Source organism: Pristiophorus japonicus, chromosome 3 (assembly GCF_044704955.1).
Source record: "Pristiophorus japonicus isolate sPriJap1 chromosome 3, sPriJap1.hap1, whole genome shotgun sequence".
In the NCBI taxonomy this organism is placed as follows: Eukaryota; Metazoa; Chordata; class Chondrichthyes; family Pristiophoridae; genus Pristiophorus; species Pristiophorus japonicus.
In genome coordinates, this window is record NC_091979.1 from 268,812,027 (window position 1) to 268,838,377 (window position 26,351).

The following is a 26,351-nucleotide window of genomic DNA, read 5'->3' on the forward strand; positions in this document are numbered from 1 at the left end:
TTCAGCTCCATAGTGGGCAAATTTCCAGTTCGCAATACCAGATGAAATTGGTGAATAATTATAGCTTTCGGCTAATCAGGCATTTGAGATCAATTTAATTGCATTTTGTGGAAAATCAGTGTATAGATACATAGAATGTATCTACTGTACATACGGATTTTTATAAAAACATTTTGTAAGTTATCAGTAAATACCAGTTATGAAGATTAAAGCAAGTGTTAAAAATAATGTAGCCACACAGAAGTATGGTAAAGGGACAGAAAGCAAAAATTGTGGTTAAATAGATGTTTTTTTTTCCAGATTAGTGGTATTGGGTATTGTCATTTTAATATAATTTTGTGCCCATATTTAAAATAATTAGGACATAGGCTCAAGAACGATACTGAAGTTTGCTGATAGCAAATTAGAGGGAATGGAAAATTGTGAAGATGAGCACAAAGATTGCAGGGGTAGGTGACCAGCGGGGCATATGTGGCAGCTACAGTTCACGGCAGAAAGCAATTTTAAGTACATTTTGGAGCTATGGAAAAGATGCAGTAAAAATTAATTACAATAATACCAAGAATGAGTGATTGTCATTATGAAGACTCAAAAAGTAGTCTTTGCCACTGGAACATACAAGGATAAGAAAAAATCAACGGTGGTTTTGAAATTCTGAAAGGTTTTTGAGAGTCAATAGTGAAAGATTGTTTCTATTGGTTGGTGAAACAGAGACTCAGGATTATCACTAGAAAAACAAAAGTTTTTGCAGGGGATTATTACATTATAGAATGGTTGAAATGGCTGAGAGCAGACACTGTGGTGTCGATATTTACGGGGCTACACGTTTGGAGCAGGGGAGGAGTTATGGATGGGAAATCTGGAAGTACAGGTTTCTCGAAAGGCTTGCAATTTTTTACTGCAAGACGCCTTAATTTTTTTTCCACGTTTCCTGCCCGACAGCCAGCCTGATTGACAGCCTGTCGCGTGGGAAAGCCTGCAGCAGAGGAGCAAGTATGGAGAGATTATCAGGGGGTCCAACTGTTGAGGATGGGGCGGGTTTATAGGTAAGCTTGTTGTGCTGAGGGAAACACTCCTGCTCCTCCTTGCCCACAAGCAACACAGTAAAGGCATTTGCCTTCTGGATCCGCCGTATCTCGCCTTTTACCCGCCTGGTTTCCCCCAAGACCTGGGAAACCCAGCCGAAATGAGTTAAAAATAAATAGGTTGTTAAAATGGAGGCACACAGCCTCCTTAAAAGGTTTTACCAACTGACTCACCTTCTGAGAGCGGATTAGTCACCTGCCCCCCCCCATCCTGCCTCAGTTAAAACCAGGTGGGTGGGTTTGAAATTCTAAAAATGTTTAACTTCTCACTCGACCCGAACCCATCCATTTTGGGCGGTTAAAATCCCCCCCATCCCATGTAAAATGGGAATCGGATCAGTATTTATAAGGCCAGGAAAATGGAAGAGGAGGCAGCTCTCGTTGAAGAACAAGCACCAGCCCAGGTATACTGTAAATTCTATGCTGGGTATTCTGTACAATTTTATGTGAACTTTTTCAAATATATTTGTGACTATTTGTGAATTTAGTAAATTCAAGCAGTTACTTGCCAAGAACAGGGATACTAATGTACGTTTCCACTCAAGTACATGTACAAAATTACTAACAAAACATTTAATTCTAACCCTATTATCAGTACATAACTTTGCTCATGGATTCTTTTATAAAATAACAATCAGCAATAAGAAATTTGAACCATTTATTTCCAAAAAAATAATTAAATGCACAACTACTTCGAGGCAAAAAGTAACTGTGATTTTCAAAAATAGAACTGAAAAATACACAAAGGAAGATATTAGCATCTATTACATTGCTGTATAAACTTCAGAAGCCGTATGTACAAAATAATCCTCATTTCTGCAAGATCACATCTTCCATTTCTTGTAGGGATTTTGTATAAGGCATCTGTAAAAGTAAAATAAATTGTTAGGAATTTTTATAAAAATAAATGCAAATTACAGGACAGAACAATCTTGAAATTTGTTGCCATCAAATTGGAGTGTGAAAAATTGTGCTGAGGACATAGACAGGCTGGCAGGAGGATGGGCATATTTAAAACAATGTAAACTAAGAATGGGGAAGGGACGTATACTACAAATTTAAGATTTTAAATGGAGCAGAGGAACCTTGATGTACAGGTACACAAGTCATTGTAAAGGTGACACTACAAATAGACAAGGCCGTAAAGAAAAAGAGTCGGGCTGTCAAGTCCTTAAAAAAAAATTATTGCAAATAAAGTTTTTAATTTCAGTTAATCTGGACTTTAATCACAATTACTGCATCTATCATTAAATTTTTTTTAAATTATTGATGTTGTGAAAAAGATCCCCACACCTCTACGTACAGCATCACGAGCGCACCAAGGGAAACTTACTTGTCCTTATTTTTCATAGCCAATGCCACAGGAGATCCACTAGATAACAGTTAGCTAGCTCAGATTGTACAGTGGTTGCAGAGTCAGCTGATCTAGCTGGCAGTGTAATGGTAGTGCTTCTGTACTATTTCACATCTCAATAAAAACATGAATGAGTTTAGCATGTGCTATGGGGTCTGTTGGGATCGTGCTTTTGCGCCTGTTTGATGAAATCAGGAGTGTATGGTGCAATTCTGTACTATTTTCAATGCACAATCAAATTGTAAAAGGTTCATTGCCCAGCCCACTATCCCAAACACAAGGTCAAGCTTCAGTCTATAGGAAACACGGATTTTCCTTTACAAGCTAATTTTTGCAGATATGACAAATTAGTAAGTAGTCTGAATGGCACACTTCAAAAACAACTGAAGATTTTAAAAGGCTACATACATTAAATATATAAAGTAATGCAATCAGTCTCCTTGGCTGGATGCTGGTATCATGGCATCTGCTATTTCAAATGTATCAATTATTTCCTGTAAAAGAGAAAATGTATGTTTATTATAAGTACAATTTAGCAGCTAATATTTTTCTAATCAGTTGACTATGATTAATAAGTTTTAAAACTATTGGTGGAACATATATCTGAATGTAATTTGGGGCGAAATAGGCACCTAAACCAAATCATAAAAATGTTCAGCTTATACAAATAGCTTGATTAACTAGACATATCAGAATTTCTGAGTTTCCAGACACAACAGGGTCAATTGTAATGGTCAACATTCATTGCATCATCATCATCATCATCATCATCATCATCATCATCATCATAGGCAGTCCCTCGGAATCAAGGAAGACTTGCTTCCACTCTTAACATGAGTTCTTAAGTGGCTGTACAGTCCAATACGAGAACTACAGTCTCTGTCACAGGTGGGGCAGATAGTCGTTGGGGGAAGGGGTGGGTGGGACTGGTTTGCTGCACGCTCTTTCCGCTGCCTGCGCTTGATTTCTGCATGCTCTCGACGACGAGACTAGAGGTGCTCAGTGCACTCCCAGATGCACATTCTCCACTTAGGGCAGTCTTTGGGACTCCTAGGTGTCAGTGGGGATGTTGCACTTTATCAGGGAAGCTTTGAGGGTGTCCTTGTAACGTTTCCACTGCCCACCTTTGGCTCGTTTGCTGTGAAGGAGTTCCGAGTCGAGCGCTTGCTTACGAACTATGTGGCCTGCCCAGTGGAGCTGATCAAGTGTGGTCAGTGCTTCAACGCTGCGGATGTTGGCCCGGACGAGGACGCTAACGTTGGTGCGTCTGTCCTCCTCGGGGATTTGTAGGATCTTGCGGAGACATCGTTGGTGGTCTTTCTCCAGCGACTTGGTGTCTACTGTACATGGTCCATGTTTTTGCGCCATTCAGGAGAGCGGGTATTACTACAGCCCTGTAGGCCATGAGCTTGGTGGCAGTTTTGAGGATCTGGTCTTCAAACACTCTCTTCCTCAGGCGGCCGAAGGCTGCACTGACGCACTGGAGGTGGTGTTGAATCGCGTCGTCAATGCCTGCTCTTGTTGATAAGAGGCTCCCAAGGTATGGGAAATGGTCCACGTTGTCCAGGGCCGCGCTGTGGACCTTGATGACTGGGGGAGCAGTGCTGTGCGGCGAGAACAAGCTGGTAGAGGACCTTTGTCTTACTGATGTTTAGCGTAAGGCCCATGCTTTCGTACGCCTCAGTAAATACGTCGAGTATGTCCTGGTGTTCAGCCTCTGTATGTGATACAGTACGCAGATGCAGGCGTCGTCCACATACTGTAACTCGACGACAGAGGTTGGAGTGGTCTTGGACCTGGCCTGGAGACGGCGACGGTTGAACAGGTTCCCACTGGTTCTGTAGTTTAGTTCCACTCCAGCGGGGAGCTTGTCGAATGTGAGGTAGAGCATGGCAGCGAGGAAGATTAACAAGAGGTTTGGGGCGATGACGCAGCCCTGCTTGACCCCGGTCTGGACGTGGATTAGGTGTGTGATGGATATGTTGGTAAGGATCATGGCCTGCATGTCGTCGTGGAGCAGGCAGTGATCCTTAAACAGACAGCAGCAACCAGAGGAATCTCCCTGCTATCAGCCACTGGGAAAGTCATCGCTAGAATCCTCAACCGTTTTCTCCCTGTGGCTGAGGAGCTCCTCCCAGTCACAGTGCGGATTTCGTCCCCTACGGGGCACAACGGATATGATTTTTGCAGTGCAACAGCTGCAGGAAAAATGTAGGGAACAGCGCCAGCCCTTATACATGGCCTTCTTCGACCTTACAAAGGCCTTTGACACTGTCAACCGTGAGGGTCTTTGGAGCGTCCTCCTCAGTTCTGGATGCCCCCAAAAGTACATCATCCTCCGCCTGCTCCACAACGTACATTGCAATATGCTCTCATTTCAATACCACTTCCTTAACACAAGTTATTTTTCTCCTGCTGCTCCCAAGCAGAACATCAGAGCACCCGAGGTCTGGGACAGTATTTTACAGATTCAAATATAGCAACAGAATCAGTTAGAATAAGCGAGTATGTTATCCAACAATTTAAGACATTCACTTGTCATTATACACTGGCATATGGACAGCTTTGAAAAACTAAGCAAAACCATTAAATTGCAACAGGATAATATAAAATAAAGGCTCCCTTAACATAATTTGGTTGAAAGCTTCCAGTAGTATGATTTTAGTTACTATACCTACCTTCCATTCCTGTTGACTCAAACAAATTACTGTTTGTTGCCTTTGTTGTTGTGGCCTTTCATTATCCACACCTTCATTTACTGGCTCTAAAAAGATCACACAAAAATACAAATTTCCTTTGATGATACATGGATACCCACAAATTGTTATTTTTGCATTTCATATGCACTGACAAATACTGACCAATAGACACTGTGTGACTTAGGTTTGAATTTGTTCAGATGTTCAGATGGATTCGATTAAAATCTACTTCATGCATTAAGTGTTTATGAGGCAGTCTCAACTCAAGAGCAAGATAATCCATAAGATCTCAAAAGCTGCAGCCCCAAATAACAAAACTGCTCACAGTTCATTACCAATTGTCTATCTCAATTGGAGGCCAAAAGACCAGCTTGTGTGAGAAGTGAGAAAAGATTACACTTTTGCAATCAGGTTGAGGCTCGGGTTTGTATTTTTTTTTTATTCGTTCATGGGATGTGGGTGTCGCTGGCAATGCCAGCATTTATTGCCCATCCCTAATTGCTCTTGGGAAAGTGGTGGAGAGCCACCTTCTTGAACCGCTGCAGTCCATGTAGTGGTTTGGTACAACTGAGTGGCTTGCTCGGCCATTTCAAAGGGCAGCTAAGAGTCCACCACATTGCTGTGGGTCTGCAGTCACGTATAGATCAGACTGGGTAAGTTCCTTCCCTAAAGGACATTAGTGAATCAGATGGGTTTTTACAATGGCTTTTGCATGGGAGAAACCGCGCATGTGTGAAGATTTGAATGGACAATGCAGCCACTTAAAAGGGCCGCGCACCCAAAAAAATTACAGGGAATATTGCATGGGACGTTTTACTACATTAAAGGTGCTATATAAATGCAAGTTGTTGTTGAAGGCACTGAGCCTTGCCAAGTTCTTGAATAGTGACAACTTTCCAACACCTTGCCCACTGGCTATTATTAAAAACATATGTTACCTCTAGACTTGACTACTCCAACTCACTCCTGGCTGGCCTCCCACATTCCAGACTACGTAGCTTGAGGTCATCCAAAACTCAGCAGCCCCTGTACTAACTCGCACCGTCAAGATCACTCATGCTCTCTGACCTACATTGGCTCCCAGTTAAACAATACCTTGATTTCAAAATTCTCATCCTTGTTTACAAATCATTCCATGGCCTCGCTCCTCCCTATCTCTGTAATCTTTTTCAGCCTCACAACCCCACAAGATGTCTGTGCTCCTCAAATTCTGGCCTCTTGAACATCCCTCATTATAACTGCTCAACCATTGGTGGATGTGCCTTCAGCTGCCTGGCCCCAAGCTCTGGAACTCCCTCCCGAAACCTCTCCGCCCCTCTACTTCTCTTTCCTCTTTTAAGACACTCCTTAAAATCTTTAAATAAGCTTCTGGTCATCTGCCTTAATTTCTTCTTTTGTGGCTCGGTGTCAAATTTATGTTTTATCTTGTAACACTGTTGTGAAGCGTCGTGGGACGTTTTACTATGTTAAAGGCACTATATAAATAAAAGTTATTATTTCAGACCCTTATTACAATTTATGTTTTGCGTATGCCAGTTAGTGGCAGCTTGAACACTTAATAACTCCTTCCTAGTGTTACATACTATGCTGTTCAAGTCACAGTTAATGATTGATGCTAAAATTCTTGTGATGGCTTTAAAGTATAAAAGGAAAAGGGAAATGACTTGCATTTGTACTGCACAGTTCACAACCCCAGGACACCCAACACCTGCTGCAGACAACTTGTGCATAGCAAGATCTCACAAACAGACATGAGATACATGACCAAATAATGTGTTTTAGTGATGTTAGTTGAGGGATAACTATTGGCCAGGACACCAGGAGAACACCCCTGCTCTTCTCCGAATAGTGCCGTGGGATTTATTTATTTTTTGTTTTAAGAAGACAAGAGTCCGGTTATGCATGGGCTACACATTAGTCCCCATTAAGGTTCTGGTAGCATGTTGAGAACAGCTATAAAAGAAAGGAGACGAATCTCTGGAGCAACTTACCAATGATCGGTAACTTGTCTTGGTCAAGCCCAATGGCTGCAAAACCATCCTGAAAAGACAATATTTGGTAATTTTAAATAGTAGCTAATAACTTAGGAGTTGGGACCGGATCCAACTCCAAACACAAGAGGCGACAGACTCTTTAGAAGAGTGTCTCACATCATAAAGTGCAACTCCAGTGGATCATCGGACCATGTTTAATAAATGTACACAAAGTCCCTTGAACACATAAGGTAATTAAACAAAAAATGTCGAGAGTGTCAATGAGTCCATCCATGCTCCCTAAACATTTAACCATGGTTGAAGAGAACTTAGTGGAAGCATATGTGTAACCACATCGAAAAGCATGTGCAAGGTACTACCTAGCTGGAAACAATACTGGTCTGAGACCAATAGCTCCAATATAAATACAGCATTAGGTGCAGTCAGGAAGTTTCGCAATTAACTTTTATTATTTTGCTTTAGAAATATAGATCCTTAGGAAGCACAGCACTGGCACTTATCCTAATTTTATTATTTTGATGAGACACACAGAAAGACAGACAATTCCCCAATCTGTACTGAGTGAGCTTATCTCAGCTGGGACAGCAAGAGGGATGCTACAATTGGCTTCTGCACTTCTGGGCTAGAGAAGGGATAGTGATCAGAAGCAAAACCAATGACCTCTGTTGAAATTGCCTATGTAAAATTATCAGATAAAGGCAGATCTAGGCCCAGCCATGACATACCCACGAATGAATAGCCTATGAATATCATCGTGAGGTAATACATGATGACCAACACTCATGGGACTACACCCCAGCAAGACCTTTACACATCAGGAGAAAGGGAAAAAAGCATCCCTGTTGCAAGATACATTCTTCTCTCTTACACACAATGCTTAATATACAATTTGCGGAAGGGGCATTTTAGTGCAAACGGTTGCAATTCACGTCAATTGCTTTATGCAATACTTACTCTCACAATGAAGGAGACATGGAAAATGTTCTCCACAGTCCGTGAATAAGAATGTGGATCAATTACAAAGTCAAAGAAATTGATTGGCGTTTCAGCTGTAAAAGATAATGCATTCGAGAAATTAATATCTTCTGATGACATTATCTCATCAAATCTTAATCCTATAAATCTATTTAAATGCACTTTCTGGTTGAGCAAATGCCGTCAGATTGCAGTGGAAATCAGCAAAAAAGAAAAGCTGCAAAAGTGCCTGGATAGCCAATAATATATTGATATACTGAAATGTGCCACTTGATGGCGTTGCTCACAAGCAAAATGGATGTTATTGATGACAAAGTGGGAGTGCGGTGGAGTGAATGAAGAGGAAGATGAGTCAATTATACATGGTTAGATAAAAGTTTTTGTTGTATTGTGTGAACAATGGCACAGGAGTGTATTCAGATACAGAAGTAGTTTGATGTGCTATGAGTCAGATAAGTTGTACCTGTGAGTAAGTGGGTACATGGGTCAGAGATAACTGTCCAAGTATTTGACAGAAATGCTGAGGAAGACAGGATAAAGAAAATGGCTGCAGCAGCTGGTTCCCACCATAAAATACTGAATGCAGAATGTTACTTATTCTGCGAGTGCCCTTCTTGACAATTCAGTGGTTCATTCTTGAGGTGCATGGTTATGTTGGCTCATTGTTATTCTATTGGTGGTGGTGGTAGGGGAATGGAGCTGTGTGCTACATCAGCAGAATCACACTGCTGGCAGCAAGGCAAGATGGGGAGTCATTCTTGCTAAACGAGTTAGAATCAGGTGGGAAGAGCAGGGTCATCTGGCAAAGAATAGAACAATTAGATTAGAATAGACGACTGATTGAGTGACTAAGAAGAGTGAGGAAAAAAGATTGATAAAAAGGGCAACAGTTACAGGAACTAAGTTCTATATGCAAGTCTAGATTTTAAGAAGCTGGAAATAGCTTTAAGTACATTTATCAACTATTTACTGCTACAGATGTCTCAAAAAAAATACAGCTCGACTTTACATCACTCAACAACTTTAAACTCTGCCTTCAACAGTAATGTCAAAGATCGTTTCAGAAGTATATCTTTAGTATTAATTTTAAGGATGCGACTATTGTCAACAAACTGGAAGTGGTCTGCGCATGCGTGCTGCTGGTTCGTCACGGGAGCGGGTTCATGAATTTTTTTTTTGAAGCCAGGAAGGGAGATGGGTTTTGAGAAAACCGGGAACATTTTTTTAAGTTGTGAAGGGTGGTGAGAAAGGCAGGAAAATTTTTAAAAGCCAGAAAGCGAGCGGGCTGGTGAGAAAGCCAAGAAGCCAGAGCACTTCTCAAATCCTCCGTCTGGTGTTGAACGTTATTTTTTGTATTTGGGATCTGACAGTTATGCGCAGAATGCTTCTGCACAGCTTCCGGTTCGTTGGCAGGAGTCACTCCATAATTTTAAAGAATAGTATCACAGGTCCAGCAGTTAGAATGCTGCATGTACCATACTCACGGTCAGATTTGAAGTACTCCTGCAATAGTCCCAAGATCCTCTCTACTTCCTTTTCTGTGGCTTCTTGGTGAGATTCATCCATTTTCTTCAGCTATTTTTTTTCAATAAAATATTTATGAAAGGAGGTTGTTCAAAATCAACCGATCACTTGTTAAATTTAAAATTCTGGATAATTAAATATGCCTAAAAGCAACCATCCCCAAGCTACACAGCTTAAACTTGCTGCTCCCATTTTTATTTCCAGCTGTTTATTCTTTAGTGCCATTATGTTCACCTGTTTTCATTTGGCTGGCATGGCAGGTCTCAGCAGTGCGCCCTCATTGGCAGGGGCATTCAAATGAGCTGACCCCGGTCAAACTATGGGCAGTTCTGAAATGAGACTGCCCCGACTTATTTCATTTTGAATTCCAAAAGCCAGACGAGAGATTTTGATCCCATAAATCTGGTCTGGATTTAAACCAGGTCCCAGAGGTAAAAGCAGTCTGTTAAACCCACTAAATCAAACAATAGCAAATTGATGCAATAACAAATCGAATGAATGCTTATGTAGAAGTCGTCGAATTGTCTCCAAGAAAAGAATTTGCATTTATACACCACTAACTTTGTTACAGATGCTAAATATAGTTGATCACTTGACAAAAAAAAAATCTTTAATAAATTCTCAGGCAAGAAAGGAAAAGAACTTGCAGTTGTATAGCACCTCACAACCTCAAGATATCCAAAATCACTTCACAGTCAATACATTTTAAAGTGTAATCACTGTTGTAATGTAGGAAAATGTGCCAGCCAATTTGCACACCAGATAAATGAACAGATAATCTGTTTTAGGAATGCTGACAGATAAATGTTGGCGAGGTCACCAGTAGAAATGACTTGCTCATCTTCAAATAGTGCCCGAGGATCTTGAACATCAAATTGAGAGAGTAGCCAAGGCCTAAGTTTACCATCTCATTCGAAAGGCGGCAGCTCATGCAACACCCTCTTATTAATGCACTGTTAACATAGAAACATAGAAAATAGGTGCAGGAGTAGGCCATTCGGCCTTCGAGCCTGCACCACCATTCAATATGATCATGACTGATCATGCACTTCAGTACCCTATTCCTGCTTTCTCTCCAAAACTCCTGATCCCTTTAGCCATAATGGCCACATCCAACTCCCTTTTGAATATATCTAACGAACTGGCCTCAACAACTTTCTGTGGTAGAGAATTCCACAGGTTCACCACTCTCTGGGTGAAGAAATTCCTCCTCATCTCGGTCCTAAATGGCTTCCCCCTTATCCTTAGACTGTGACCCCTGGTTCTGGACTTCCCCAACATCAGGAACATTCTTCCTGCATCTCACCTGTCCAATCCTGTCAGAATTTTATGTGTTTCTATGAGATCCCCTCTCATTCTTCTAAATTCCAGTGAATATAAGCCTAGTTGATCCAGTCTCTCTTCATAAGTCAGTCCTGTCATCCCAGGAATCAGTCTGGTGAACCTTCGCTGCACTCCCTCAATAGCAAGAATATCCTTCCTCAGATTAGGAAACCAAAACTGTACATAATCTTCAAGGTGTGGCCTCACCAAGGCCCTGTACAACTGTAGTAAGATCTCCCTGCTCCTATACTCAAATCCTCTAGCTATGAAGGCCAACATGCCATTTGCCTTCTTCACCGCCTGTTGTACCTGTATGCCAACTTTCAATGACTGATGTACCATGACACCCAGGTCTCGTTGCACCTCCCCTTTTACGAAACTGTCACCATTCAGCTAATAATCTGCCTTCCTGTTTTTAACCACCAATGTGGATAACCTCACATTTATCTACATTATACCGCATCTGCCATGCACTTGCCCACTCACCTAACCTGTCCCAAGTCACTCTGCAGCCCCTTAGCATCCTCCTCACAGCTCACACTGCCACCCAGCTTAGTGTCATCTGCAAACTTGGAGATATTACATTTAATTCCTTTGTCTAAATAATCAATGTATATTGTAAATAGCTGGGGTCCAAGCACTGAACCTTGCGGTACCCCACTAGTCACTGCCTGCCATTCTGAAAAGGATCCATTTATTCCTACTCTTCGCTTCTTGTCTGCCAACCAGTTCTCTATCCACATCAATACATTACCCGCAATACCATGTGCTTTAATTTTGCACACCAATCTATTGTGTAGGACCTTGTCAAAAGCCTTTTGAAAGTCTAAATACATCACATCCACTGGCTCCCTTATCCATTCTACATCCTCAAAAAATTCTAGCAGATTTGTCAAGCATGATTTCACTTTCATAAATCCATGCTGACTTGGACCGCCTGTCACTGCTTTTCAAATGCGTTGCTATTATATCTTTAATAATTGATTCCAACATTTAACCCACCACCAATGTCAGGCTGACCGGTCTATAATTCCCTGTTTTCTCTCTCCCTCCTTTTTTAAAAAGTAGGGTTACATTAGCTACTCTGCAGTCCATAGGAACTGATCCAAAATCTATAGAATGTTGGAAAATGACCACCAATGCATCCACTATTTCTAGGGCCACTTCCTTAAGTACTCTGGGATACAGACTATCAGGCCCTGGGGATTTATCGGCCTTCAATACCATCAATTTTCCTAACACAATTTGCTGACTAATAAGGATTTCCTTCAGTTCCTCCTTCTTGCTTGACCCTCGGTCCCCTAGTATATCCAGGTTATTTGTGTCTTCCTTAGTGAAGACAGAACCAAAGTATTTGTTCAATTGGTCTGCCATTTCTTTGTTCCCCATTATAAATTCACCTGATTCTGACTGTAAGGGACCCACATTTATCTTCACTAATCTTTTTCTCTTTAGTCTAGAATATGTGCTGTTTTTTGGAGTGGGGCTTGAAACCACAAACGTTTGACTTGGAGGCAAGAGTGCAACCGCTGAGCCAGATTGGCAGCTTTTAAAGCCCAATCCTAGTTGCCCTGAAATGGTGGGTGTGGGCCGCCTTCTTCGTGGTTGTATTTACAAATGAGTGGCTTGTTACCACAATGTGGGCTGCAGCCAAGTGTTGAGCGCTGTGGGCAATGCTGGCAAGAACACATTGAGGCACAATCTGGAAGCCTCAATGTGTTCTTGCCAGCATCGCCCACATCAAGTACAAATCAAAGCACTGATCATGGAAGTCTGAATAATTCCCAATTTTTAAGTTACCAGTTCAGAGTCAATTAGTAAAGTGTTAAAAATCAGAAGCTTCCTGCACGTTGGTACTCCAACATACTGCCATAGAGCAGCAGAACCCAACTTCACAACTGTAATTGTACCTGTTATGAGTATTAAACAGATTAGGTGCAGTTGGGGGTGGTGGGGGGGGAACGGCGGTAAGGAAGTAAAATACGGAAATTAAATAATGTGCAAGTAGATGCATGGACAGGTCACTGACCGTCTTTTAAGCCAAGAAAAATGATCATTGTAACAGGTCAGATTTATTCCATGAGCTCAGCATGTATTTGCCAAAATCCCAACCAATAAGTGGAAAGATCTGTTTTGTATTTTCCAAAGAAGCTGTACAAAGGAATTAGTCAGAGATTCTCTCTCATTCCTTCAATGCAAACTTCTTACTTCAAGCAGTCATTTTTTTTTTTAAAAATGGACAAAGAAATCAACTCAAAATTAGCTTTGAAAGCAAAACATCTGCTAGTTGTCTCAAATCGGTTAGATAGCATTGTCAAGGTGCCAGAGACATGTTTCCAGCTAACCTTAACCAGGGAAATTGGGCAAGACATGGACCAACAGTGGAGGGGTGAAAAAAAAATGATATTTCTCTACTGAAAGATCTACATTCTACAGAAAAAAATTAAGACAAAACCACATTTTTTTTAAAAAACAGAAAATGTAAAATAAAAGGCAAGTCACTATTTGCACATCAATGGCTTAACTCTCAAAGAAATCAATTCTGCAGCACTTAAGTTGACACGGTGTCTTATCATGATTTAAAATCACTTATTTAGAAACTGCCCTTCTGCTAATTTCAATTTTTCCCCCATTCTGGCCAATGTAGTTTTCATGTGCAATCAGATACACTGCTATCTTGCACATCCAAAATAAACAAAGTTCTCAAAGCTACTCAACAATTAAAAAAAACATACCAATTATATATGAGCCCAGTTTTGGTTTTCCACTGCCCAGTTGAATCACGAGAACAAGTTTTGATTGCTTTTGTACAAGAAATGCAGAATCTTTAGAGCCAAAGGAGGGCTATAAAGTCAGTTCCTGGACAAAAAGAGCTGAGTTATAAGGAAAGATTAATGGGAGCGGGGAAGTAGAAAACCATGGCATTAAAAAAAAGAATTCTAATTAGGAAATTGGGCATGTTTTATTTAATTCTTGGGATGTGGGCAATGCAGGCAAGGCCACATTTATTGTTCATCTCTGGTTGCTCTGAATAATGGGAGGATCTTTCTAAGCTTCTTCAGAGGGCACTTTAGAGTGAATCCGTAATAAGGCACTGGCGTCACACGTAGGCCAGACCAGTTGGGCACAGGTTCCCTTCCCGAAAAGGATATTAGTGAACCAACTGGGTTTTTAAAAATTAAACATTCAGTTGCTTCTCCCCATCATCCCCACCGCCCCGCCCCACCCTGATGATAGCCCAGATTACTAAATTAAACAGAATTCAATTTCTCAACTTGTATGTTGAGATTTTAAACTCGGAGCTTCTAGGTTGCTAGTCAAATACCATAACTGCTACACTACCATAACCTAGATGGTTTCTGTTATGTATGCATGTTAATGTATGTACTGTAACACTGGACCACTGAATGTACCTTCACTCTGTATACACTATACCTGTACCACCAGAGGGTGCTGCTGCTGGAGATCCAAGGGTCACCTGTACACTGCAGGTAACCAAGTATAAAAGGGAGCTCACCTCTTGGTGTCCTCACTCTAGGAGCTGCAATAAAGGGCTACGGTCACTACAGTTCAATTACTATACCCTTCTCGTGGAATCGTTATTAGAGTGCTTGCAAATACCACAACATGCGACGAGGTTACGAATTTCCACACACAATGGGCCCAAGTTTCCACACGATAAAAAACGGGCGCCCCTTCGAGCTGGGCACCCGTTTTTCGCGCCTAAAAAAACTCTCAATTCTGGAGAGCCCTGCAGCTCCTTGTCTGTTTGGCGCGGCGCCCGGGGGGGGGGGCGGAGCCTTCACTCGCGCCGATTTTGTAAGTGGGAGGGGGCGGGTACTATTTAAATTCGTTTTTTTCCTGCCGGCAACCCTGCGCGTGCGCGTTGGAGCGTTCGCGCACGCGCAGTGTGAAGGAAACATTGACACTTGGCCATTTTTGTAGTTCTTTGTAGCTGTTTAATTTTTGAACATTTTTTAATAAAACCACATTGCCCTTCCATGATCAGCACTGAGGCTTCCTGCAGCCTTCTCACTGTCTCTTTCCCGCCCGCTGTCTGGAACGGCTTCCTTCCCCCCCCCCCCCCCCGCTGCTGCGTTCGGTCGATCGGGCCCGAACTCCCTCCCTCCCGCCGTCTGGAACGTCTTCCTTCCTCCCCCCCCCCCCGCCCCGCTGCGTTCAGGCGGGCGGTCGGTCGGTCCCGCACTCCCTCCCTCCCTCCCGCCGTCTGGCACGTCTTCCTCCTCCCCCCCCTGCCATCGGGAACGAACGAACGAACTTGTGAGGCTGGCTGAAGCACTTTCACACAGGTAGGAAGATGGTTTATTTAATCTTTTCTTTGCTTATAAATGTTTATTCAGGTTGGATTTATTTGTATAATATTTGTAGAAGTGTAAATAAGGATTTATTGTAGAATTTAATGACTTCACTTCCCCCCCTCACCTCGTTCTGGACGCCTAATTTGTAAGCTGCGCCTGATTTTTTAATGTGTAGAACAGGTTTTTTCAGTTCGACAAAAATCTTCACTAGCTCCATTCTAAGTTAGTTTGGAGTACGTTTTCACTGTGGAAACTTTCAAATCAGGCGTCAGTGGCCGGACACGCCCCCTTTTGAAGAAAAAATTCTGTTCCAAAGTAGAACTGTTCTACCTGACTAGAACGGCAGAAAAAAAAAATGTGGAGAATTGCGATTTCTAAGATAGTCCGTTCTCCACCAGTTGCTCCTAAAAATCAGGCGCAAATCATGTGGAAACTTGGGCCCAATATGTCTAACCTAAGCAACTTCCAACAATTCGCTGATGGGGAAGATTGGGATGCCTTCGTGGAAAGGCTGGAACACTTTTTCATTGTGAACGAACTGGCTGGGGACTCACCGACCTTGCTGGCGAACAAGTGCAGAGCCATCCTGCTCAGCAGTTGTGGGCCCAATGTCCACGGCCTTGTCAGGGACCTGCTAGCCCCAGCGAAGACGACAACCAAGACCTATGCGGAGCTCATAACTTTAATACGAGAACAACTCAAACCTAAAGTGAGCATCCTCACAACCAGGCACCGGTTCTACACCCACCGGCAACCCGAAGGCCAAGAAATTGTTAAATATGCTGCAGATCTGAGAAGATTGGCTGCACCGTGTGATTGTGGCAACCACCTCACCGAAGCACTAAGGGACATCTTCATTATTGGAATCGGCCACGAGGGCCTCATCCATAAGCTGCTCTCTGCGGACACTACGGTCACCCTGCAGAAGGCAATCAAAGTGAGCCAGGCATTCATGATTTCAGTCTGCGACTCCAAACGGATGATGACTCACACCCAGGACTCTAACCCGGCGACGACACTGAACCGAATGGCGACTTTCAGAGGCAAGACTGCTGCCCCGAGTCCCACAACCCTGAGTCCGCCACATGGGGCCAACCAGCTAGCCCCGTGTTGGCACTGTGGAGGAAACCACAGGGCCCACCAGTGCCGTTACAAAGACTATACCTGCAAAGGCTGCAATACTAAAGGTCACCTTCAGCGAATGTGTAGAAGTTTTACTCACCGAGTCGCTGAAGAGTTGGCCGATCACCCGGGCTCCAGCGCTGATGAACTCGAAGCGGCTCAGCCCCGGAAGAGGAGTACGGAATATATACCTGCTCCACCGAGAGATCCCCGTGGAAAATGGAAGTAGAAATCAACGGGGTTCCAGTCTCGATGGAGATCAACACAAGGGCGAACCAGTCGTTGATGAATCAGACGGCCTTTGAGAAACTCTGGGACAACGCTGCCAAACGACCAAAAATGTCCCCAATCCAGGCAAAGCTGCTCACCTACACAAAAGGCACCATCCCAATCGTTGGCAGTGTGGAGGTCCAGGTGTCCCATGGCGGCGCGATGCACAAGCTTCCCTTGTAGATCGTTGCCAGAGATGGTCTAACGCTGCTGGGAAGAAGATAGATGAAGCAGGTCCAAATCTGTTGGAGCTACAAAGGCCTCCGGGCCCCGGCGATCGACATCCTAAGCGACCCCAAACTTGGACCCATCGAAGCACCTGAAAATCCTACCATCCAACTCGACTGCGCGGCGGCGACAGACTGCACAACTCAACGGCGAGACGATCCAACCTGAACGACCAGACCTCACCTTCCGGGCTCCAATAGCAGGACTCCGAGGGAAGATGATTGGCGCAGAAGGTAGATTCCCAGCGTCCGTGGCAGAACCTGGGGAGAAAAGGATCACCGCAGCCTACCTCGTGGAGAGAGAGAGAGAGAGAGAGAGAGAGAGAGAGAGAGGATGGCACTCGCACCACGAGGCGAAGCACCTGAAATCAAGATGGCTGCAACCAGACCACAAGGGGCAGCGTTGAGGGAGCAACATGTGTTACTGAGCGGCGAACCGGATTGGGGGAAAGATTGCAAGGCCCTTTAAAGAAGACCGGCAACCCAAAACAATTAAAGGGACAGTTCCACTCTTGGCACAGTGATGCCGGTGATATTAAGGATAAAAGTATAATTAATGAATGCAGGTATATAAATGAACTGTTGAATGGTGATGCCGGCAATGCTAATGGGAGAAATGTAACCAACAAAGACAGGTATCCAAATGTAACCTTGTACAGAGATACTGATAGCACACAAGAAAGCGTTGTAAGTGACAAATGTGAAAGTGTAAAGAGATACAACAATTTTGAGTCGGCTAGTTGCGGTCGGAGCCAATGTATCATATTTGCTAATGATAGAATGAGAAATGATCCTGGGTTCTGCATGTATACTGACAATGCCAAAGGTAACCCACCGTGGGAAACACCCAGGTCCAGCGGGCCACCTGATCATGTAGCCTGTGCTTCCGGGACCAATGTGCCCCGGGAAGGGTTCTCACACACCCAATGGGAGCATACCCACTGCAGGGACAGCGGTCAATGGGCAGCACAGCCACTACCACTGGCAACCTGTCCCAGATCGGCCCTACCCGCTCTGGCCACCAGGGCCAGCACCGGGAGCAAGAGGCCAGTACCCTCCAGCTTTCCCGGTGGAACCTGGGATGACCAGATTTCCACCACCAATGGAGGACAAGGAGGCCACGCCACCCTGTGGCTCTGCCCACCACTAAACGCCACCACCTACTCATTCTACAATGCATGTACCTTACCCATAACAACATGTACTTACTCCACCACTGCGGAATCCTCCAACAGTGATATACCCACATGGTCTATATATGCGGGGGGGGGGGGGAATGGATGTGTGCAGCCATGAACACATGGATCACACCCGGCACCCAACAACTCTCACCACAACCTCCCACCGTCCACTACTGATCACTTCCCCATGTCATAGCAATAAGGACTTGGGAAAGGCTTAGGGGGGGGGGGGGGGAAGTGTTGTTATATATGCATGTTAATGTATGTACTGTAACACTAGACCACTGAATGTACCATCACCCTGTATACACTATACCTGTACCACCAGAGGGTGCTGCTGCTGGGGACCCAAGGGTCACCTGTACACTGCAGGCAACCAAGTATAAAAGGGAGCTCACTTCTTGGTGTCCTCACTCTTGGCGCTGCAATAAAGGACGTAAGGTCACTACAGTTCAAGTACTATACCCTTATCTCGTGGAGTCGTTATTAGAGTGCTTGCATATACCACAGTTTTTATACAAGACTAATACAAAAGCAAAATACTGCAGATGCTGGAATCCAGAATAAAAACAAAAAAAAGCTGGAAATCTCAGCGATTTGTAGCATTTTCTGTTTTTATTCTGTGCAAGGCTGTTGGTTTCAGCCTCACAGTAAGGAAACTGATGGGAGGTTTGCAAGTGTAGGCTAAATGGATCAATGTTTCTTCCCTGATCAAAACATTACTTTCATCACAAAAGCAAGAAAACAGAGAACCTCAGTGCACAAATGTGATTGCACTACACAGCATTCCTCATACTGTGCTGATAAGCGTGGAACCCAAGTTTTTTTGGAGTAGAAAAAAAAAGCCTGAACTTAGGCTTGAAATAATGAAATGCAGATCTCCTGCAAAGCTGGCATAAAATCAACAAACCTGCGTTGGCATTATTCTGCGTTCTTCCTTAGTTGGGACCCTTTTCTGTCTTTCAATTCGTTGTCGTGGAACTGGAGGTTCACTCTTAAAAGATCCCAGCCTACACCACAAGATAGATATGGTTAACTTTGTAAAAAAGTAAAGTACAGACTTGCAATTATACAATGCCTTTCACAACTTCAAGATGTCATGAAGCACTTTACAACCAATGAAGTACTTCTGAAGAGTAATCACCGTTATACTATAAATGAACATTTGGATTGCAGCATTAGACATTTAACATTGCTACAGATAACAGGAAAAAAATGTGCTCAACTTACATATAATGAAAAGCTTGAGCTCTTTTAAAATATTTTTCAGTTTCATTTCCTAGTTTGGTCCAGGCATCTTTAGGAAGCCACCCTGCAGATTCATCGTCATCATCACTCCCTTCAGTTTCCAGTCGGTTCAAACCCATGAATGTTAACTGTACATAAATAATTTATTGGCAACAGTACTGTAATGAGCATTTAATTTTTGTGTAGCAATATGATTTATATATGTACTCATTCTAACTTTTATTAACAAACCGCAAATGTAACGCCCCTATTTAAAAAAGGAGGCAGACAAAAAGCAGGAAACTATGGACCAGTTCACCTGGCATCTGTCGTTGGGAAAATGCTGGAGTTCATTATTAAGGAAACAGTAGCGGGACTTTTGGAAAAGCATGATTCAATCAAGCAGAGTCAGCATGGTTTTATGAAAGAGAAATCATGTTTGACAAATTTGCTAGAGTTGTTTGAGGATGTAACGAGCAGGGTGCATAAGGAGGAAGTAGTGGATGGGGTGTATTTGGATTCCCAGAAGGCATTCGATGAGGTGCCGCATAAGAGGTCACTGCACAATATAAAAGTTCACGGGGTTGGGGGGTAATGTATTAGTATGGATAAAGGATTGGCTAACTAACATAAAACAGAGAGTCGGGATAAATGGGTAATTTTCCGGTTGGCAAACAGTGACTTGTGGGGTGCCACAGCGATTGGTGCTGGGTCCTCAACTATTTACAATCTATATTAAATGACTTGGATGAAGGGACCAAGTAATGTAGCCAAGTTTGCTGATGATACAAAGATGGGTGAGAAAGCAAATTGTGAGGAGGACACAAATAACCTGCTAAGGGATATAGACAGGCTAAGTGAGTGGACAAAAATTTGGCAGATGGAGTATAATGTGGGACAATGTGAGGTTATCCACTTTGGCAAAAATAATAGAAAAGCAAATTATAATTTAAATGGAGAAAAATTGCATGGTGCTGAAGGAGAGAGAGACCTGGGAGTCCTCGTGCATGAAACACAAAAAGTTAGTATGCAGGTACAGCAAGTAATCAGGAAGGCAAATTGAATGTTGGCCTTTATTGAAAGGGGGGATGGAGTATAAAAGCAGAAAAGTCCTGCTACAACTGTACAAGGTATTGGTGAGGCCACACGTGGAGTACTGCATACAATTTTGGTCTCCGTATTTAAGGAAGGATATATCTGCATTGTAGATTGTTCAGAGAAAGTTCACGAGGTTGATTCCTGAGATGAGGGGGTTGACTTATGAGGATAGGTTGAATAGTTGGGCCTATACTCATTGGAGTTCAGAAGAATGGGAGGTGATCTTATTGAAACATATAAAGTAATGAGAGAGCTCGACAAGGTGTAGCGGAAAGGATATCTCCACTCAGGGGAAACTAAAACTAGGAGAAACAGTCTGAATAAGGGGCCGCCCCTTTAAAACTGAGATGAGGAGGAATTTCTTCTGAGGGTTGTAAATCTATGGAATTCTCTGCCCCAGAGAGCTGTGAAGGCTGGGCCATTGAATATGTTTAAGGCAGCGATAGAAAGATTTTTGAGCGATAAGGAAGTAAAGGGTTATTGGAAGCGGGCAGGGAAGTGGAGCTGAGACCATGATCAGATCAGCCATGATCTTATTGAATAGTGGAGCAGGCTCGAGGGGCCAAATGGCCTACTCCTGCTCCTATTTCTTATGTTCTTAAACTCTTGTAGAAAAATGCTAGCTGGAGAATACAATCCAAAATTAATGTATTCCTCCTGCATAATCTAGCGATGAAAGGCATACTAAATCAGGTCATAACATAATTCTTCAATTTAAACATAAGACGTTGCCATAATCTTGGGTACGGTCTAGCAAAAAGCCAGCACAGACTCTTCCTCTGCTGTAACCATCTAGGTTTCCAATGCATCATTACCATATGATTTTATTCTTTGAGAAACAATAGGCAAAGTTCATTCTTTTTATGTAAAAAAAAAGTAGTAAAAGTAAAATACTAGAAATTATTAGAAATCATTATTTCTAGATCACATTCAGTCAATCCAATACTTGTTCATAAAAGCCAAAGTCCACTTCTTAACTACCAAAAAACACAACTGTCAAAGCTGTTGTATGGATATGGTGATCACAACTACAATCATTAGCAGCTCTAATCATGGTAATTAAGCAAGCTGCTAAACAGTCTTGTAAAAATTAAATAAAGCAGAGTTAAACATAATTCCATCTTTCAGAATGAATTTGAAAACTTTCCAATTTATTTTTCCAGTTTGATAGCGAACAAGCCTCTGGATGTAACTCACTCCACAATATCATTCTTAATGTCATGAACTTTTGTGTGCAATGAAATCTTACCAGTTCCTCTGCAAAGACTGATGGGTCAAAAACCATCATATCTGTGTGCAACTGATTAGCTTTCTCTTGACCCAGGTTTGTTGCAAGCACTAGAAACTGGGCATCCAGGGCTGCCTCGCGTGTCTGTCGGACTGAAAGGTACATAGCAAGATATAATTTCAGTTTTCGAAGGTAGTTTTAAGTCTTCAAACTCAGACGAGGTCCCTGTGCAATATAATTTCACTATGAATCTAAGGGGATGAGAGACAAATACCAAATCACCATCAAGAAAATCAGGGGTGGAAGAAAAAGTACATAATGCTGGGTGTAACTTTTGTCAGTTTGACCAAGCTAAAGATCAGACATCCTTTAGTTACAGTATACAGTTTTAACTATTGGCTGAACAGGAAAAACTAGCCAGTGCTATATTAGCCAGTTTACTTGGTTTGAGATACGTCACAAACTTCGTCCTCGTGATTATTTTTGGGTTTCACTGCCATGTAACCCTTTCTTTGTAAGATATATTGCATATTAATAAAGGGTACTCACCATTCGAAAACAGTTTGTTAGCTTCCTCAAGTGCTTCTGTTAATTTATTACTGTTGGGTCTGATCATATCCTCCCGATTCTCTGAAATGTTAAAGGGGGAAAATGAAAATCAGGTAACCACTTAAAAAATGTTGAGGTCTACTTATGATTGCAACACGAGAGATGGTTATGGAAATAAGGAGGGGATGAGGCCGTGGCAGGATACAAATATGAGAATGAGAATGTTAAGTTTAATTTAAGGCATTGGGGAACCCTCCAGGTCTGGACTGGTCCAATAGGTATTCAATTCCTGACACCCAGGATACGCAGCGATGCAAGCAACGAATTCATATTGTGGAGTAATGGGTTGCCCATGGGAAAACAGCCATAAGCAATGTGGTCTGATTTAGCAGTAGCAATGACAGATCGGTGTGCAAAATTAAAGCACATGGAATTGGGGATAATGTATTGATGTAGATAGAGAACTGGTTGGCAGACAGGAAGTAGAGAGTCGAGATAAACGGGTCCTTTTCAGAATGGCAGGCAGTGATTAGTGGGGTACTGCAGGGCTCAGTGCTGGGACCCCAGCTATTTACAATATACATCAATGATTTAGATGAAGGAATTGAGTAATATCTCCCAGTTTGCAGATGACACTAAGCTGGGTGGCGGTGTAAGCTGCGAGGAGGATGCTAAGAGGAGGATGCTAAGAGGCTGCAGGGTGACTTGGACAGGTTAAGTGAGTGGGCAAATGCATGGCAGACGCAGTATAATGTGGATAAATGAGAGTTATCCACTGTGGGGGCAAAAACATGAAGGCAGAATATTATCTGAATGGCGGCAGATTAGGAAAAGGTGTAACGAGACCTGGGTGTCATTGTACATCAGTCGTTGAAAGTTGGCATGCATGTACAGCAGGCAGTAAGGAAGGCAAATGGCATATTGGTCTTCATAGCTAGGGGATTTGAGTATAGGAGCAGGGCGATCTTACTGCAGGGCTTTGGTGAGGCCTCACCTGGAATATTGTGTTCAGTTTTGGTCTCCTAATCTGAGGAAGGACGTTCTTGCTGTTGAGGGAGTGCAGTGAAGGTTCACCAGACTGATTCCCAGGATGGCAGGACTGACATATGAGGAGACTGGATCAACTGGGCCTGTATTCACTGGAGTTTAGAAGAATGAGAGGGGATCCCATAAAAACATTTAAAATACTGATAGGACTGGACAGGTTAGATGCAGGAAGAATGTTCCCAATGTTGGGGAAGTCCAGAACCAGGGGACACAGTCCAAGGATAAGGGGTAAGCCATTTAGGACTAAGATGAGAAGAAACTTCTTCACTGTTTTCCTGTGGAATTCTCTACCGCAGAGTTGTTGATGCCAATTCGTTGGATATATTCAAGAGGAAGTTAGATATGGCCCTTACAGCTAAAGGGATTAAGGGGGATGGAGAGAAAGCAGGGAAGGGGTACTGAAATGATGATTAGCCATGATCTTATTGAATGGTGGTGCAGGCTTGAAGGGTCAAGTGGCCTACTCCTGCACCTATTTTCTATGGTTCTATGATGCATGTGGAACAGTGTAAAAAGAAGGATTTTGGATTCCTACAATATTGGATAAAGTTCTGGAGCTGGGATTCTCCATTTAAACAAAACAGGCTTCACACAATCCAGATTGGTATCTACATCAGAGTAAAAGGGTAATGGGGAAGATTAAGCTGGAATGATAGAGAAATTTTACTGGTTTTCAGGATCACATTCCACAATTGCATCTATTTTTTTCCAAGTAATTTCTAAACCAGCGAACTTATCTATTATTACATCTCCTGCTAAAAGTGAATTACAACCAGCATCGCAAAGGTCTGCCCACTCCTTCACAAAAAGGACCAGATAGCCTGCAACATTTATGTGGATGTGGGCAAGTCGGAAGTTAGAAACCATGGTAACCAATTTGGCCTGTCGGATTTAAACTGGTGTGGGTGTGTAGCCTCGTGGATATTGGGAATGTTATTTATTATTTCACGTTTCCTTCGTTTTGTGGTTTAGTTCCTCATTCGCATTTGCTACTGTAAAAAGGAGCACTTATGTTTGAGGACACTGGGGGAAGCCAGGGTCTCGCGCTGGCTGCAAGCTCCAGGCCCCGCCGCCGCCCACTCACGCTGGACGCTGTTGATGAGTTCCCGGTACTGGTGCCTCAGCATCCTCCGTCGGTTCGGGTCGTCGTCCCGGGCCCCGTATGGTATGCCGCCGTCACCGAGGTCCTCGTCCTCGGTCATGGTACAATCCGAGACGGCCGAGTTTCTCCTGCCGCGCGGCGTCTGCCCCCCTCCGGCTCCGGTAGCCATCCCGTTGGAGGTGCTCGCGGTGGAGCGCTGAGAGCCGCCGCTCGGATGCGACACTCGAACGCGACCTTTGCTCTCAGACATGGTCTCCCAGCAACCAACTGGGTGAGCGGGTGGGCGCGTGCTGCCTTTGTCCGCGTCGTCGCCTCACGTAGACGCGCTGACGTCAGTAACGTGCACCGTAGGCGCACATTCACCCTCTCCGCCCTCACACCCACCCCTGCATTTGCACTGGATTGGATGCCGTTATTTGAAGAGGAAAGGACCACTTTTGAAACGTTTGATTTTTTTTCTGTTCGCGCTCTCTTCATACAAAGGCATTTTCTTTATAAAACCCGTAGATCATCGAACCAAACACTGAACAAAAGTGCCCGCTTTTGTAAGAGGGGGTGAATCTAGAACTAGGAGGCATCGTTTCAGAATAATGGGTCGCACACTTCAAACGGAGATGAGGAGAAATTTCTTCTCTCAGAGGGTGGCGAATCTGTGGAATTCTCTACCCCAGAGAGCTGTGGAGGCCCAGTCGTTGAGTATATTTAAGGTGGAGATAGACAGATTTTTGAACTATAGGGGCATCAAGGGTTATGGGGAGCGGGCAGGGAAGTGGAGTTAAGGCCAAGATCAGATCAGCCATGAACTTATTGAATGGCGGAGCAGGCTCGAGGGGGCAAATGGCCTACTCCTGTTCCTATTTCTTATGTTCTTATGTAAACCATAAAACAAAGGAAACTTATGAAATGTAATAATATGGGCCCGGAATCTGCGGTCCTGATGACGGTGAACTGGTAACATCTGTCATCATTTTGCCTTTGAAACTGACCGCAACTTCAGGATTTAGTGCATGCGCAGCCTAATTTGGAAAGGATGCAACTCATGAAGTTGCATCCCTCACAATAGAGAGGGAGTGGGTGACCGTCAGACAGAAGAGGAGGACGAGGCAGGCAGTGCAAGAGTCCACTGAGTCCATCTTCCTCTCCAACCGGTACTCTGTTCTGAGTACCAGTGGGGGCAATGGTAGCTCTGGGGAGTGCAGCCAGAGCCAAGTCAATGGCACCGCAGGTGGCTCAACTGCACAGGGCGGGGGTGGAAGAATGGCAGAGCTATAGTGGTAGGGGATTCAATAGTCAGGGAAGCAGACAGGCGTTTCTGCGGCCACAGACGTGACTCCAGGATGGTATGTTGCCCCCCCTGGTGCCAGGGTCAAGGATGTCACTGAGCGGCTGCAGGGCATTCTCGGGGGAGAGGGTGAACAACCAGAGGTCGTGGTCCACATCGGTACCAATGACATAGATAGGAAGAGGGATGATGTCGTGCAGGCAGAGTTTAGGGAGCGAGAAGAGAGATTAAAAAGCAGGACCTCAAAAGTAGTAATCTCCAGATTACTCCCAGTGCCACGAGCTAGTGAGTACAGAAATAGGAGGATAGAGCAGAAAAATGCGTGGCTGGAGAGATGGTGCAGGCGGGAGGGCTTTAGTTTCCTGAGTCATTGGGACCGCTTCTGGGGGAGGTGGCACCTGTACAAGCCGGACGGGTTGCACCTCAACAGAGCCGGGACCAATATCCTCGTGGGGGGGGGCGGCGGGGGGTTGCTAGTGCTGTTGGGGAGGGTTTAAACTAGCTTAGCAGGGGGATAGGAACCTGAAAATAGATTCAGTAGGGAGGAGAGTAAAGCTGGAATTAGAAAGCAACAATAAAGAAAGTGAGTTTGAAGGAGAGAGGAAAAAAGGGTAAAAAAAACAAATTTAAAGGCACTTTGTCTAAATGCATGTAGCATTTGTAACAAAATAAATGAGTTGACGGCACAAATTGAGACAAATGGATATGATCTGATAGCCATTGCAGAGACGTGGCTGCAAGGTGA

General features: G+C 43.6%; 1 protein-coding gene across 1 annotated transcript; it reads right to left on the bottom strand.

Moving 5' to 3' along the window:
* Positions 1-1,726: 1,726 nt before the first annotated feature.
* On the bottom strand, positions 1,727-24,610 carry nsmce4a (NSE4 homolog A, SMC5-SMC6 complex component). The gene is made up of 11 exons (XM_070876683.1): positions 24,307-24,610; positions 22,176-22,256; positions 21,648-21,778; positions 19,304-19,449; positions 18,984-19,083; positions 9,592-9,682; positions 8,087-8,181; positions 7,130-7,178; positions 5,118-5,203; positions 2,848-2,933; positions 1,727-1,949 (listed from the first exon to the last, which is right to left on the bottom strand). Exons 1-10 carry the CDS (start codon positions 24,572-24,574, stop codon positions 2,871-2,873), a joined length of 1,110 nt encoding a protein of 369 aa, XP_070732784.1. The 5' UTR covers positions 24,575-24,610; the 3' UTR covers positions 1,727-1,949; positions 2,848-2,870.
* Between the last annotated feature and the right edge of the window lie 1,741 nt (positions 24,611-26,351).